The sequence below is a fragment of the Phoenix dactylifera genome, chromosome 3 (assembly GCF_009389715.1).
Source record: "Phoenix dactylifera cultivar Barhee BC4 chromosome 3, palm_55x_up_171113_PBpolish2nd_filt_p, whole genome shotgun sequence".
NCBI classification, from domain to species: Eukaryota; Viridiplantae; Streptophyta; class Magnoliopsida; order Arecales; family Arecaceae; genus Phoenix; species Phoenix dactylifera.
In genome coordinates, this window is record NC_052394.1 from 7455022 (window position 1) to 7468653 (window position 13632).

General features: G+C 38.2%; 2 protein-coding genes across 4 annotated transcripts; one reads left to right on the forward strand and one right to left on the reverse strand.

Moving 5' to 3' along the window:
- The first annotated feature begins 110 nt into the window (after positions 1 to 110).
- Positions 111 to 4106, forward strand: LOC103702157 (putative protein TPRXL). Of its 3 annotated transcripts, none has more exons than XM_008784471.4 (5): positions 111 to 388; positions 861 to 963; positions 1958 to 2081; positions 2378 to 3384; positions 3465 to 4106. In XM_008784471.4, exons 1-4 carry the CDS (start codon positions 214 to 216, stop codon positions 3104 to 3106), a joined length of 1131 nt encoding a protein of 376 aa, XP_008782693.2. In that variant the 5' UTR covers positions 111 to 213; the 3' UTR covers positions 3107 to 3384; positions 3465 to 4106. The 3 variants fall into 3 exon arrangements, 2 of the variants coding, with proteins under 2 accessions (XP_008782693.2, XP_008782692.2); XM_008784470.4 differs by having other exon boundaries at positions 113 to 388; positions 855 to 963; XR_005510963.1 differs by having other exon boundaries at positions 117 to 388; positions 829 to 963.
- An 891-nt stretch (positions 4107 to 4997) lies between these two features.
- LOC103702232 (ABC transporter I family member 6, chloroplastic-like) lies at positions 4998 to 11148 on the reverse strand. Its single transcript, XM_039124481.1, has 6 exons — positions 10697 to 11148; positions 10558 to 10608; positions 8829 to 9050; positions 7782 to 7904; positions 6070 to 6246; positions 4998 to 5320 (listed from the first exon to the last, which is right to left on the reverse strand). The coding sequence occupies exons 1-6, from the start codon at positions 11021 to 11023 to the stop codon at positions 5234 to 5236; spliced, it is 987 nt and encodes a 328-aa protein (XP_038980409.1). The 5' UTR covers positions 11024 to 11148; the 3' UTR covers positions 4998 to 5233.
- Between the last annotated feature and the right edge of the window lie 2484 nt (positions 11149 to 13632).

Here is a 13632-nt window from a genome sequence, read left to right on the forward strand (position 1 = left end):
TTTGGGACCATGTTTCCACCCGGGAAAACAGGAAGTTACCGTACGAATAAACGGCGGTGACAGTCAAGTGCACTCGCTTCAGAGTTTGCGCTGCTCCATTTAATGCTCTCTCCCTCCCATTCCTTCCTCTCATGGTGATCTGAGCAAGAAGGGGGAGGGAGGGGAATCCATCATACCCCAAAGAGAATGAGAATGTAGGAGAGAGCCGGAGCGATGATGAGTCGGACATCGAAGGAATCTCTTCCCGGCGGGAGGCATGCGGCCTCCAGATCGCAGCATCTCCGGCGGGAGGGAGGGTCGAGGGACGGGGACGAGAGCTTGGATCTCTTCGCCAGGATCCGCCGGAACCCGTTGATCAGTTCCACTACCGAATCCGGCAGCCAGAATGGTCTCTGGATCCATGTTTTCTCCGTTTCCTTTTCCTGAATTCTTGCTCTGTTCTCTTTGAATTGACAGAATTGCGTCCCAGAATTTCTTCATGATAACCTTGAATTCCGTTGCATTTTTCTAGTCAAGATCCAAGAACTCCCCTTTCTGCTGAAATCAAAAGAATTTCTTGCGGGATTTTGATATTATCTGGATACTGGTCTTGATCAAAAATTCAGTTTGCATTATCTTCAGATTGCTAAGTTTCTGTGGACAAAGATCTTCTCATTTTACTTATATTTTCTCACAAAATTTATCTATTTTATTGATTTTTAAGCGATATATTACTATCCAGAACATTTTGTAGTATAAATTTTGATATTGCTTGTAGCCGCTATGCATTTATGTTGCACCGAGACTGAATTATGTTCAAGCATTTAATTCGTCTCCCTTATGAAATAGCAAGTTACGGTGGTGGTGCTGATCAGCTGCAGGACAATTTAAATTGGAGAGGACATCGATCGGATCGGCAAAGTTGGGGAGGAATGGAGCAGATGATCTCTTTTCAGCGGACATTGGCAAAAGTGATTATGATTGGTAATCATAAAAGACCTTTTTATTGATCACTATCATCTTTTGCTCTCTGGGAAATTTAGATTTGCCAATTTCGCAGTTTTATGTTCCTTCGGTATTCTCTTAACAAAATTGATGAGAAAATTTGTGAGTAACATTCAGACTTCGAAAAACAAATGTAGTGTTCACAAAGGGACTTGTCTCCCAAGGCATTTTGATGGAACAATGTTCTTCAATGCTACAAATTTCTCATTATAGTCATGCATGTAGCTTCACCAACAACTTTACATGGTGTGAAGGATTTGATTTAGTAAACAAAATTGATAATCTCTCCAAAATTATATCCAGGATTCGCATTTCGTAGCATCAATATACTTTTTTTATTAAAAAAGAAAAAAAAACTGCATCCGCTAAAAACTCGAGGCTCATCGTGGTTATGTCACATTATAGGACTAGTTTTACTTAGATCTAAGTTTTAAAATGTTTGAAATAGTGGCATTACTCATCATGATTAGAGGTATGATATTTTATTCTTATGGTTATATATGATACTCCTATTTTTAGCCAAAAAGAAAAGTAGACCCTGCAATTTCATCAATACTGAAGCCATTGATGACTTTATACCAAGGGTGTGAATCTAAGTAATAATGTAAATATATTGCTACTTAATGGAACGGCAAGCTCAGGATATATAATTTACCAAACATCTGTCCCTTACCAAGAAAAATGTTTCATCCTTCAGCAATCTAGCTAACATCTAATCATTTAATAGAAAACAAGAAACAAGTTTTTGTGGTGAAGGCCAAAGAAACACTCACATCATGCATGTTGATGGACTCCCATTCTGCTTCAAGTTAATGATCTGATTCAATTATAAAGGGGATTCGATCACGTCTTGCAATCAAAACAATATATTTATTCATCATAATCCTGTCTTCAAGTCTATGGCATTTTCCTTTTCTCTTTGTTTAGGGCATCTGGAAGCTAACTAAGAGTTTGATCTGACTTCAATGGACAGGCTTCTGACTCCCCCTGGCACCCCTCTCTTCTCTTCTTTAGATGCCAGCGAACACCAACCGTTCTCAACAGGTCCAAGGAGCAATTCCAATGGCGGATCAGTCTCAACTACAAAAGCTTCGAGGGTATGTTTAATCTCACTCCGTTATCTGCAATGTAACTGTAACAACCATTTATTCTCCAAAAAAGAACATCAACAACCATTTTCCTGCAATATGATTTACATTTAAACTTCAATTTGGTTTCTTGTGGGGCATCACTTGCATGTACTCAAATACTCGATTTTTAACACCAAGTTAATACCTAACTTTATAAGTTCTCTTTGGTACGACACAACGACATGTTTGTCTGTTTAACTACATCTGGACTTCCTACTTGTAAGAACTAGGGTCACAACATCTCCATTTTTTATCTCCTGCAGTTATCTGCATCTCAACCAGAGAATGGCCAATCTACTAGACTAAACAAAAGTGGTTCAGCTACTCGCCCTTCTCTCTCTAGTACAAACTTCTCCAGCTATTTCTCCAACAACAATAGAACATCAGTCCTCAACACTAGCACAGCCTCAGTCACCTCTAGACCCACAACCCCTGGCAAACGCCCAACCGCTACATCCACCACAAGGACAAACTCGATCCCAGCCTCCCGTGCAGTGCCATCACGTCCATCCACCCCTTCCAAAACTCGAACATCTTCCAATTCTTCTGGAGACAAACCCAGACAATCGCAAAATTCTAGACCCTCTACTCCAACTTCCCGAACTCATGTTCTTTCTACTCATTCAAATTCTAGTTCAGGCACTTCAGCAGCACGTTCGAATTCCAGGCCATCAACCCCAACTCGTCGCAATCCTACACCAGTCCCAGCTCCAACCACCTCAAACTCCAGATCATCGACCCCCAATCGCCGAACCCCAATACCAGCACCAGCTCAAACTATGGCTCGCTCTCTCTCAGTGGGTCATAATCCAATAACAAATAGCAGAAACCCTGCTTCCAGATCACGTCCTAGCTCACCAGCTCCGCAAGCCCGAGTTTCAGCACAGCTTCCTGCCCCCAAGATTTCCCCCAGGAAGTTCCACCAAACCTTGGAACAAAACTGTCTGAAAGACCTATTTCTGCCAGTAAGCAACGCCCAGGAGTACCATTAACAGCCCAGTCAAATCCAAATTCTGAGGCAGCAGCAGCTCCGGTCAGCTGTAATCGGCGGCAGTCCTCACCCATTGTCACTCGAGGCAGGATCTCAGACAATTCACCAAAGGGCCGATCACACAGCAATGGGCACATTGTCAGCCAACCTGGAATCCAGAAGGATGCTGTATCAGAGACTGCAGTCAGGAGATCCAGCAAGCCAGATTCATCCACAGAAAGCCCCGGATTCGGAAGGATTATCTCCAAGAAGTCATTTCACATGGCCCTCAGGCATATGGTGAGCTTCCTTAGATACTGCATATTTGGTGAAACCATCAACATTCTACCGTTAAACCATTGTAATTAATTTAATTCTAGGACATCCGGCAAGGCATTCGCGGGGCCTCTCTCTTCCCTCAGAGCATTCGTCCGACCACTTCAAAAGGCCGGCCTGGTCCAGTGTCAGACCCGGTAGTTCCCACTGTTGACAAAGCAGCATCTCTTGGTGATGGAAGAAGGTTGGAGTCGACCAGTGGAGAGAACGGAAATCATAATGGAATGATCTCTGGTCACAGCAATTTAGCCATCTCAGAGGATGGAGGTGGGGTGGTTAGTTCTGCAGAGAGGGAGTCTATTGGTGGTTAGTTCTGCAGAGAGGGAGTCTATTGTTGCAGGAGTGAACGAGCTGGATATCCATGAGAGCTCCCAATATGATGCAATGCTGCACAAAGATGACTCCAAGGACTTGACTTCGCCGCACAGCACTGAAGATAAGTCCAAACAGAGCCTTGTGTCTGATCATCTATTCAAGCCACTGCCAGAACCTTTCAGCCTTATTTGACAGCTTAGATTTTGATTCGCTTGTAAATTTGTAATTGTTGATCTTCTCCTGTCCGTGTTATTTATGTTTTAGATATTGTTCACTCTGGCTTTAAGATGTTCTCCTGTAGAGTTGATGCTAAGTGTATTCTTATAATTCTATGAAATAATAGAGAAGTTCTTTAGAGCACATTCGATATATGTTTTAGCTGTAGTAAATGAGTTTCTTTTTCTGAAAAAGTGTGAACGTATGGTCAGCAAAGAGCAACAAAACTAAGGTAGAAGATTCTAGTCAGTCAACGTGCATCCAAATGCATCCTTGCATTCTTATAGCCGTATAATAGCCATGATTTTGCAGCGCCATTAAACAACTGATCTTGATTTCCTTAATTTTTTTAAATATCGTTTTACTTGTACACGATATCTATTATAGCATCTAGATATCTATTAGAAATAAATATCAAATATTAGAAAAAATAAATGTCAAGTAACAACTATTACGATTTTTACATTAAGCCATTGCAACAATTGAAACACCACATTTAACATATATTGCACTGACATAGCATAGATGTGACAACCTACAAATAACCACTGTAATCTATAGGTCATCTATATTTTGTAACCGTTGGATTTTTTTTTAACCCCCTGTTCTCCGATGCATGGACTGGAAAATATGGTCTTCAGTAATCTCCCTAGCCAATCAACAATTGGAGAGAAAAATTTAAAGGAGACACTGAGTGCAAGATGCTTGGTGATCTTGCAAGGTGTCAATACTTGGCAAAACTCACAGTAGATTAGTGATGCAGGTATGTGGTCATATAGGCAGTAGCTTTTGCTGGCCAGATTGATAAGAGCCAGTCAGTCATCACTGGTTGGCAATAATTAGTAGCTACAACTGCCATTTGATATCCAAAACTTCCAAATACAATAGGAAATGTGAAGAACTTGGAAAAACTGCCATAGCACCTCAGGGAAACTAAACAGCTTATGTATGAATTATTCCACTTCAATCATGGCACATCATGTAATCATCCAATTCATTTTGGTGCGAACATTTATTCAAATTTTTTAAAAGGATGAAGAATCATGAAAAATATTAAAACACTGCATCAGCTGGCGTCTCTTTTAAATGGTGCATCAAATACATATGGTTTGTGATATATGGCAATGATATGTAAGGTCATGATATCTGTTATTTAAAATCATGGCCAATGATCACTTTATGCATGTAGTCCAATAAAAAATTTCCAATTCTTAATCAGGAAAAACCAGAAAAAAGAAGAAATAAAACTAAGCAAAGGTTAATTTGGGTACTGACTTTACAATCATGAAATAGAGAATGCCCTGTAGCCCTCCTTCTCAAGCTGTTTTGCCAGTGAAACATCACCAGTCCTCACAATTGTGCCATCCTCCTGAGCATGTCCACGTGAAAAGGCTTTGTGTTATAGTAATCTAACAGAAAATTGGTGCAGCAAATAACATAGATGCAGTAACTACAGTTTACTATCAGCTGTTTGACCAAGACCAGACAGCCAATAAAATGAATTTCAAATGGTCCGCATTTGCATGCTATGCCGCTTTGTTAGTGAGGGCAGTCGATACTGGAATTGACTACAGTTTACTATGATGCAGTAACTACAGTTTACTATCAACTATTTGACCAAGAACAGACAACCAATAAATGAATTTCAAATGGTTCGCATTTGCATGCTATGCCGCTTTGTTTGTTAGGGCAGTCAATACTGGAATTGAAAAGGAAGAAAAAATTTATCATTCTCAAAAGATTCCTTTTATACTGCAATATTGGCAATCTAAACATGTGGATTAATAGGAGCAGGGCAGTACAACTCTTTTAGAGATTATTAGGAAGTCAAGTTAAGATGGCACAACAGCCAGGAAATCCTGGAACAAATTAGTATCTTCAACATGCCAGCAATAGGAACAGAAGTGGAGTATACCACCCTTCCTGGCAAGTAAACATTTACTTGATAAACACCATATAAGTCCAATTCATAGCAAGTTCAGTATAAGAAATGCAAGAACAAGCCACACAAAAAGATTTATAAAATAGTGGTAAGACAAATTCGACAGAATAGTTCAGTAAAATAAGCACTTAACTATTCATGCAAATCTCCGATTCTGATATCTATGAGTCTCTTACCATGATATGGACATAGCTGGGCTTGATATAATCCAGAAGGCGCTGATAATGTGTAATTATCAAAACGGAATTATTGGGTGTTAAAAGCCCATTAACAGCTTTTGCTACATCTTGAAGTGCATCAACATCTAACCCGGAATCAATCTCATCTAAAATTGCTAAATCTGCCTCAAGAACCTGAAAATACAGGAACCCAATATGATTTGCAATATATTATTGAAAATGGCACAAGTGAGAAACGTGGTATGACTTAAAAGGATGTAATTATGTAGACATGAGCAAGACGGATCACCATTTTGGCAATAGAATTTCACAAAAGAGAATTGACTGCAATATGAAGTTTTGTACAATCAGTGTAAAGAAAGTGCATAGCATATATCCATAAACCATAACCTTGCCCAAGTTCCAATACCAGATTCCCTGCATTTTCAGCTCTTTTTTTTAGGTGTATTTACAGTGCAATATCAAGTCATTTTAAAGAAGTCTGCCAGATGTGATTAGAAGTAAAAGCAAACTCAGATGCCTCTGTTATACTGCACAAAGGTGCCACCGTCATCTTCCATATACTACCCATTTGCAGTACCCATTTTCCGTACACTATCCATCAAGTGCCCCTGTCATCATCTAACTTAGGAGGAACTAAATTTCATTATAGACCGTGATATTCAAGTATAAAATGTAGCTTGGGAGCCTATACAGATCTACTTATTGGTTACTTGAGATTTATAGCAACTGCTAGATTGGTAAATCTTGGGCTACCATCATGCTCTCATTGGGATTATCACAATTCCACAAGATTGGGAACTTCAGTAATCCAGGCTGATATGATTCAAATCATCAAGCTAAAGTAACTTGAATCTACTGCGACTTTACAGTAGTAGGAGTATGGCAGCAGTCCACCATATCAAATCCACAGTGACTATCCTGTCCATCACTTCAACCAAGAGAAAATGTTGAAATTGTAGTTACACTAACTTTATACACTACACCTTTTTTTTTCTTTTCATGTCTATTTTATACTTGAAACTTACATAGTCTACTTCACAATTCCAATAGATATTTATATACTCATATAATTCAAGTGCTTCATAAAGGTGGCAACAAACTTGGGTTATAGACAAATATAGAAATCGAAGTCACGGTTATATGCAAGATAATTACTAGTGAAAACTCTTTGCAAACACATGAAAGCTATTTGGGTGTCTCTGCATTTGTTTCCTCTAAAGCATGTTCTAGTAAAAGAGTCAAATGACATAATTTATTTCTTTCCCATCAAAATGGGTGAAATTCATTTCTTTATAACATCTTGAGCCTATTTATCGTCTTATATATTTGATTATCATAATTTTAATCAACTTGAATTTATGAAGGAAATATGCAAGTTATTAAAGTGGAATCACTCAAGTTGCATTGTTGAACTATATAATTATAAGCAAGTCTTCTATGAATATAAGAAAATAGATAAAGGTGTTTACTCAAAAAAAGCAAAATATATCAAATGTTTATGTAAGAAAAAGGGGGACGTATAATTTTCAAGTTAAGTCAACCTAATTTGCATCGAAAACAATTTCCTCAGAAGCAATTCATGCACATTGTATGAAAAAGATGCAGCCGCCATGAAAAATCAACAGAAGTGACAGATGAATATTAGCAGGATTTTGTCAGTTAAATAACTGAATTTCATTGCCTAAGACAAAGATCAGATTCCATACCGCAAGTTGCAAAATCTCGTTGCGCTTCTTTTCGCCACCACTAAACCCTTCATTCACATTTCTGTCTAGAAACCTTAGATCCATATTAATAGCAGCAGCTTTGGGAGAGACATAACTATAGAACTGTAAAAGTATGGGAACATTAATGAAATTAAACCATCAACAAGTTCCTCCAGCACATTCTCTAAAAACAGGAAAAAAAAAGGAGCTAGTTGAAGACAAGAACAGTATAAAACTCATATAAGCACAAATTTTTCTCCTTTATTTACATAGCTAAGGGAACAGAAAACAGAAGGACAGATGTGGAAGCTTTACACATAGTCGGGCACCATCTAGCTTGTCTTCTATTATATGGGACAACAACAGGTAGGAATCACTGATGCATAGCATCTTTACTGATAACATCAGAACTATGACAGCCATCAAAATGTTTAGTATCACAGGATGAGTATCTTCAGCTTTCAAGACTCATTCTCAAACTTGTAAAGTGTGACAGAATCCAGGTAAAGTAAACATTAGTTTTTATATATATAGTAAAAATAGGTATGCAGACATCATGAGCGGAATATTTTTTTAAAAAAAAGGGCATAACAGCCAGAGTAACTTTAGTTGGCTCTCTCAAGGGAAACTAAAAAATGTTTACTCACCATCTCTCTCAGTTCTTACTTTATGCAGCTATGTTTAATAAAAACAGACACGCAGAAACCAGAGCCCATGCAAAGCATGGCATCAAGTCAGAATGCTTTGTTGGCACTAAAACAATTAAGTCTAAATTAGATTAAATTGGAGAATAGAGTTGTTCATTCTTTCCTGTGTTGAAGCAAGCAAAAGTACCAATCATCTGGAAGCTGATAAGTATGGCGGCATAAGATTCATATAGTCATGGAACCATAAAATCTTTCAGCATACCAAAGATGACTACAAGAAGTGCTTGTTACAATTTGAGGTTCTAGGGTTTCAAAATAAGAAAGACTTGTAAATTAATATAATAAGAGCAAGATAATCAGAGCTACTAGAACCAAACAAAAATGAAAAAAGTGTCCAAACCTCAAGAGGAGGTAGCTCAGGTAGCCCTCGCTTTTTTCTTCGGGCATTGTAAGACATGTTCAGAAAGTCGAAGTTGCTTACGCCTGGTATCTCAACAGGGGTCTGGAAACTCATGAAAATCCCAGCATGAGACCTTTCTTCTGGCTCCATCTCTAGCAGGTTCTCACCTTTGAAGATGACACTACCTCCGGTTACCTCATAATCTGGATGACCAACAAGAACCTGTAATGTATAAGACCATCCTCAAAAATCTGTAGACTAATACAATATAAAAGATGAATTCAAGAGAAATGAGATCATGTCAACAGGTCCAATTTTCTCATCAACTACAACTATTAATTAAGTAATCAAAGGTCCTTTTTAATGTTATGCATCTAAGACATGCCTTAAGGTTTGGAATGAGAATATTTGATTTGGTTAACTAGCCTCTTTAACAAGATCGTGAGAATAGAAGAAACATTAGAAGACTGGATAGGTATCATGGTATTAATATTATGAAGGAGCAACAATATCAATCCAACTATTTGTAATTAGATTGCAGTACTCATGCTATGTAGATATGGGAGAGACTGATGGAGCAAGGACTATGATTAACAAGGGAAAAAACACACAGAGAGAGAGAGGGGGGAAAGGGAGAAAAAGAAGGTGAGGAAGAAGAGAGAGAGGGAGAAGGGACGGAGGGAGGGAGAGAGAGAGAGAGAGAGTTGGATGTATGATAAAACAAGGATGCATAAGTTTAAGAATACATCAAGGAAAGTGTAGGAGTTGCATCAACTATAGTTCATAGATGGAGAACCAGCTAAATCAGAAAGAGCATAAGCAGCAAGGCCTCGTCAAGAAGCACTTCCTGCATTGTGTTTAAGTATCAATACAAGGAAATCTAAAATCTAAGATGATAGAGATGAAGGGTGGGGAATTCATAAAGTCAACACTGTATCATTCAGATAACATTTGATGGTTGCATTGTATGGCTATGTAAGAAGCATATTAGACAACCATAGGCAATTCCAGTTACAAAAAAATAGCTCAAAATGCAAAATGTACATCTGTAGGATCAGAATCAATAATTTATAAGATAGAATTCGTACTAAGTTACGAGCAAAATTATATGAGATTCATTATTTTAATATCTTAGACAATCAACTCTCCTCCGTTAGTTCTTATTAGGTGCATCCATTGTCTTTATGCGAAAACCCAGTGTTAAAATCAACTTTAGTAACACACGAAAGATGGTGTTGGCAACATGAAATTTTTAGAGTCCGACATAACTTGATGTAAGCTCCTGCTCTCGTTCTACTTTTGGACATTCAAATTTTCTTCAACTCATAACACTAGCTACAGCCACCATGACTCCATCTGAATGACCATCCAATTAAATTCCATTTTGGTTTCTGAATTTCAACTCATTCAAATATAGTTTGAAAATATATTAAAACAAAAACAGTACAACATTTCATCATAGTTTTTGCAAACCAATAGCTTATGCAAATGTCCAACAATAATTTTAGTTGGAAATATTTAGTAACTGTGTTACACTAGGTTTCAATCACTGCATAATAACGAATTTTAGAATAACAAAATTCCAGATTCGATTAGCAATATGCTCTTCTATAATCCAGTTATTGCACTGGCTGTCTCGAAATCGTCAACGTTTAGTGATTTAATATCAGAGCAACATATAAGAAGATAAAAGAGTCGCCTTTGTTTCTGAAAAAGCAAGAAAAAACACCTTCGAAAGCGTGCTCTTCCCCGATCCATTCTTCCCCATAACCGCATGAACCTGTTCAACCGAAACCAAAGATTAAAACTCTACAGAAGATTTATAACTAGACTCGAACTAAGAGAGAAAGAGAGGCATGGGGAAACACCTCGCCCTCGTAGACGGTAAGATTGATGCCACGAAGGATCTCCTGCCGCGACTCCGCGACCACGGCCTTCAGATCTTTCACCTCCAGCAAAACCCTAGGCGGACCGCTCCGGGGGGCAGCGCCGCCAGCGGCGAGGGAGTCGACGGCGACCACGGCCTTGGGCCGGAGAGGCGGCCGGGTTCGGAGGGAAAGGCGTCCTATCCGATGTGGGGCAAGGATCGTAATTAGCGAAGAATCCGTAGGCGAGGTTCGGAGAGGGAGGGAAGGGGAGGGCGGCGAAGGAGTGGAGGAAGAGAAGGGGAGAGAAGGGCAGAATGCGAGGGCCATGGGACTGGTCGGAGAAAAAATTTTCCTAGGGATGGGAGGGATGGGAGGATGTGTCGTGCGCCAACAGCGGAGCAAAAAGATTTCTCGTCATATAACGAAACAGGTTTCCAATCTGATACACATTTGTAAAACTTTTCTTCTTTTATTAGTGCTTTTCTCTTAAATCCACGTTTACAAACTGAAAAGTTTTATATGATATATGAAGTAACATGAAAAAAATTCCTATGATATATACCCCATATTTGCTCATCAATATTTTTTTTCTTCTCTTGAACGCATGTTAACTCATATTTGCTTTTAAATTTTTTTATTATATAATAGATTTTACGTAAGGCCTGATGAATTCCAGAGTTTGATTGTGAGGTCAGGGGTCAGTTGATGAGATTTTAATACAACTTGCTACAGCATGCTCTCTAGATGGTAAAGCAGTGAGCTACTTTTTAAAAAAATAATAAATCAAAATAATTTTTTCTAAAAATAACTTTTGGAAGAAGTTTTTTTTTTCTTGGTACAACTACTACTCACACTAGCATAAGTGCAGCCTACAAAAGAAGAAGCTTCATTCTCCTAATAAATTGTTTTAGTTTTACCAGAAAGCTAAAACAGTTTTACGATTTTTTTACAAAATACTTTTATTCCATCTAAAAGTACTTTTGAAGAATTAGAAAATATCTTTTGGCACCACAAACTCTGCCAAATAGAGCATGAGTACCACCGACGTGATAGCATGATTGGAATGGCGCTAAAATTCTAACAGAGTAGCCCAGGTTCGAAATGCACGGGCTTCGATTAAATGTGGGGACCGGATGCCTCCGCCTGTTTTGCCCGGTGGAATCCCCCCCCCCCCCCCCCCCCCCCTCTAAAACTAAAAAAAAACAAAAAATAGAGCATGAGTATCTCTTGATAGTTTAATTCTTTGACTATTTTTTTAACATTTAGATTTTAAAAATTATCTTTGGTTTCTTAGTTACAGATTTGCGTGATTGATTAAGATTATTGCTTAGATACAGATTTGGGGAGATTATTGCAAAGTCGATCGTCCTGCTCGCGAATTTGAACCACAGCAGCTACTATGTAGACTTCTGTCGGCTAGCTCTGACGGTTGTTTTGGACTTCCAAACCTACATCGCCGCCTCTTCCATTTTTAAGGTTGGATCTAATGAATCTTCCTCTCAAGAAAATAAAATAAAAATAAAAAAGTGACTGTACTCTCTCCAAGATAAGATCACCATCGGTGACCACCAAACTCCCCAATGTCTTCTCCATTAACCTTACAGCCAATCTCTTTCCTTTCTGAGATCGGAAACCAGCAAGGTTGGATTACTGCCTAATCCATGAGTCTCTACCCATGCATCTAATGTGCCATCCTATCTCCAAGGTCGACACACAACTAGGGCCTACCAAATCCTATGAGGCGTTCCCCTTGCAACTGGCATTCGATAGTCATTAAAGAGATAAAGATAGGGATAGTGATATCAAGATAGATCTAGATGTTTTGATTTTTAAAAATTTCTACCATCATAGCACTGCCTGCTTGAAAGAGGAGGAGGGTAGAGTATAACCGGGTCCATGAGTTATTCTACTGCTACTAGTAAACTAAAGTTCTATTGAAAAACTAAAAGTAAAGAATTTAAAAGGATAAAAGCAACAATAAATTAAGAATAAAAATAAAGATAAAGATAAATATGGTTGTTTGATTGGTAGAAAAGATGCCTTTCTTTTGAGATTACAATTTGATATATGGAAATAGCACCTATTAACTGTTGGGATAGATGGTACTATTTAATTTTTGACACCTGTGCTTATTGGTTTGCGCCATTATCGTCATGCATAGTAGTTATGCTCTCTCCTCTATTTTTATATTATAAGTAATTGTATCGCTCCTTTCTTGTTTTGGTTGGTGGTATAGGTAGTGGTAAGATAGGTGCGACTTACTCCATGCCTCCCATATTCTAGATAGTGATAAAATAGATGTAATTTCTTATTAATATGTACCATGCGGCCCATAATTCATGGCAATCATCTTTCTTTCATTACTCCTATATTCAAAATAACACTCCCGTTCATCTTGTCCTGCATATTGGTTAATGATGGTTAACCGCTCCTTAGCTTTCATTTTATAAAAGGCCTTATCCTAAATTGATGGCTCTCGTCCCTCTCAATCTACACCATAGACAGTCTGTCTGGATTTTCAAATTCAATATTGCAATAGCAATCAATCATAGATTTGATCCTTGGATAATGCATCCTCAATATTCTGACCAAGATAATTATAGCATGTTGGGTCTCTTTTTTTTTTAAGAAAAAGAAAACAGAGAGAGAGAGAGAGCCTTGATCTAGACTGAAAGAAAGGGGGTGCTTAGCAAGTGCAATTGCCTAGAAATAGAGTCCACTGGCACTGATCTGCCCAAAACAAGTAGACCAAGTGTCTGGAAAATAAAATACAAGTATTTAGATTGAATGAATCACCTCTTGTGAAAAACTACCTCAGTTGTCTACTGTCCGGTTGTACTTATTGTTTGATTTTATATATGCAACATTTATAAGTTGCTTTTTTTCTGCCACCAATTTAATCTTCATAATAAGCTAAGCCGTGGGTTACATGAATA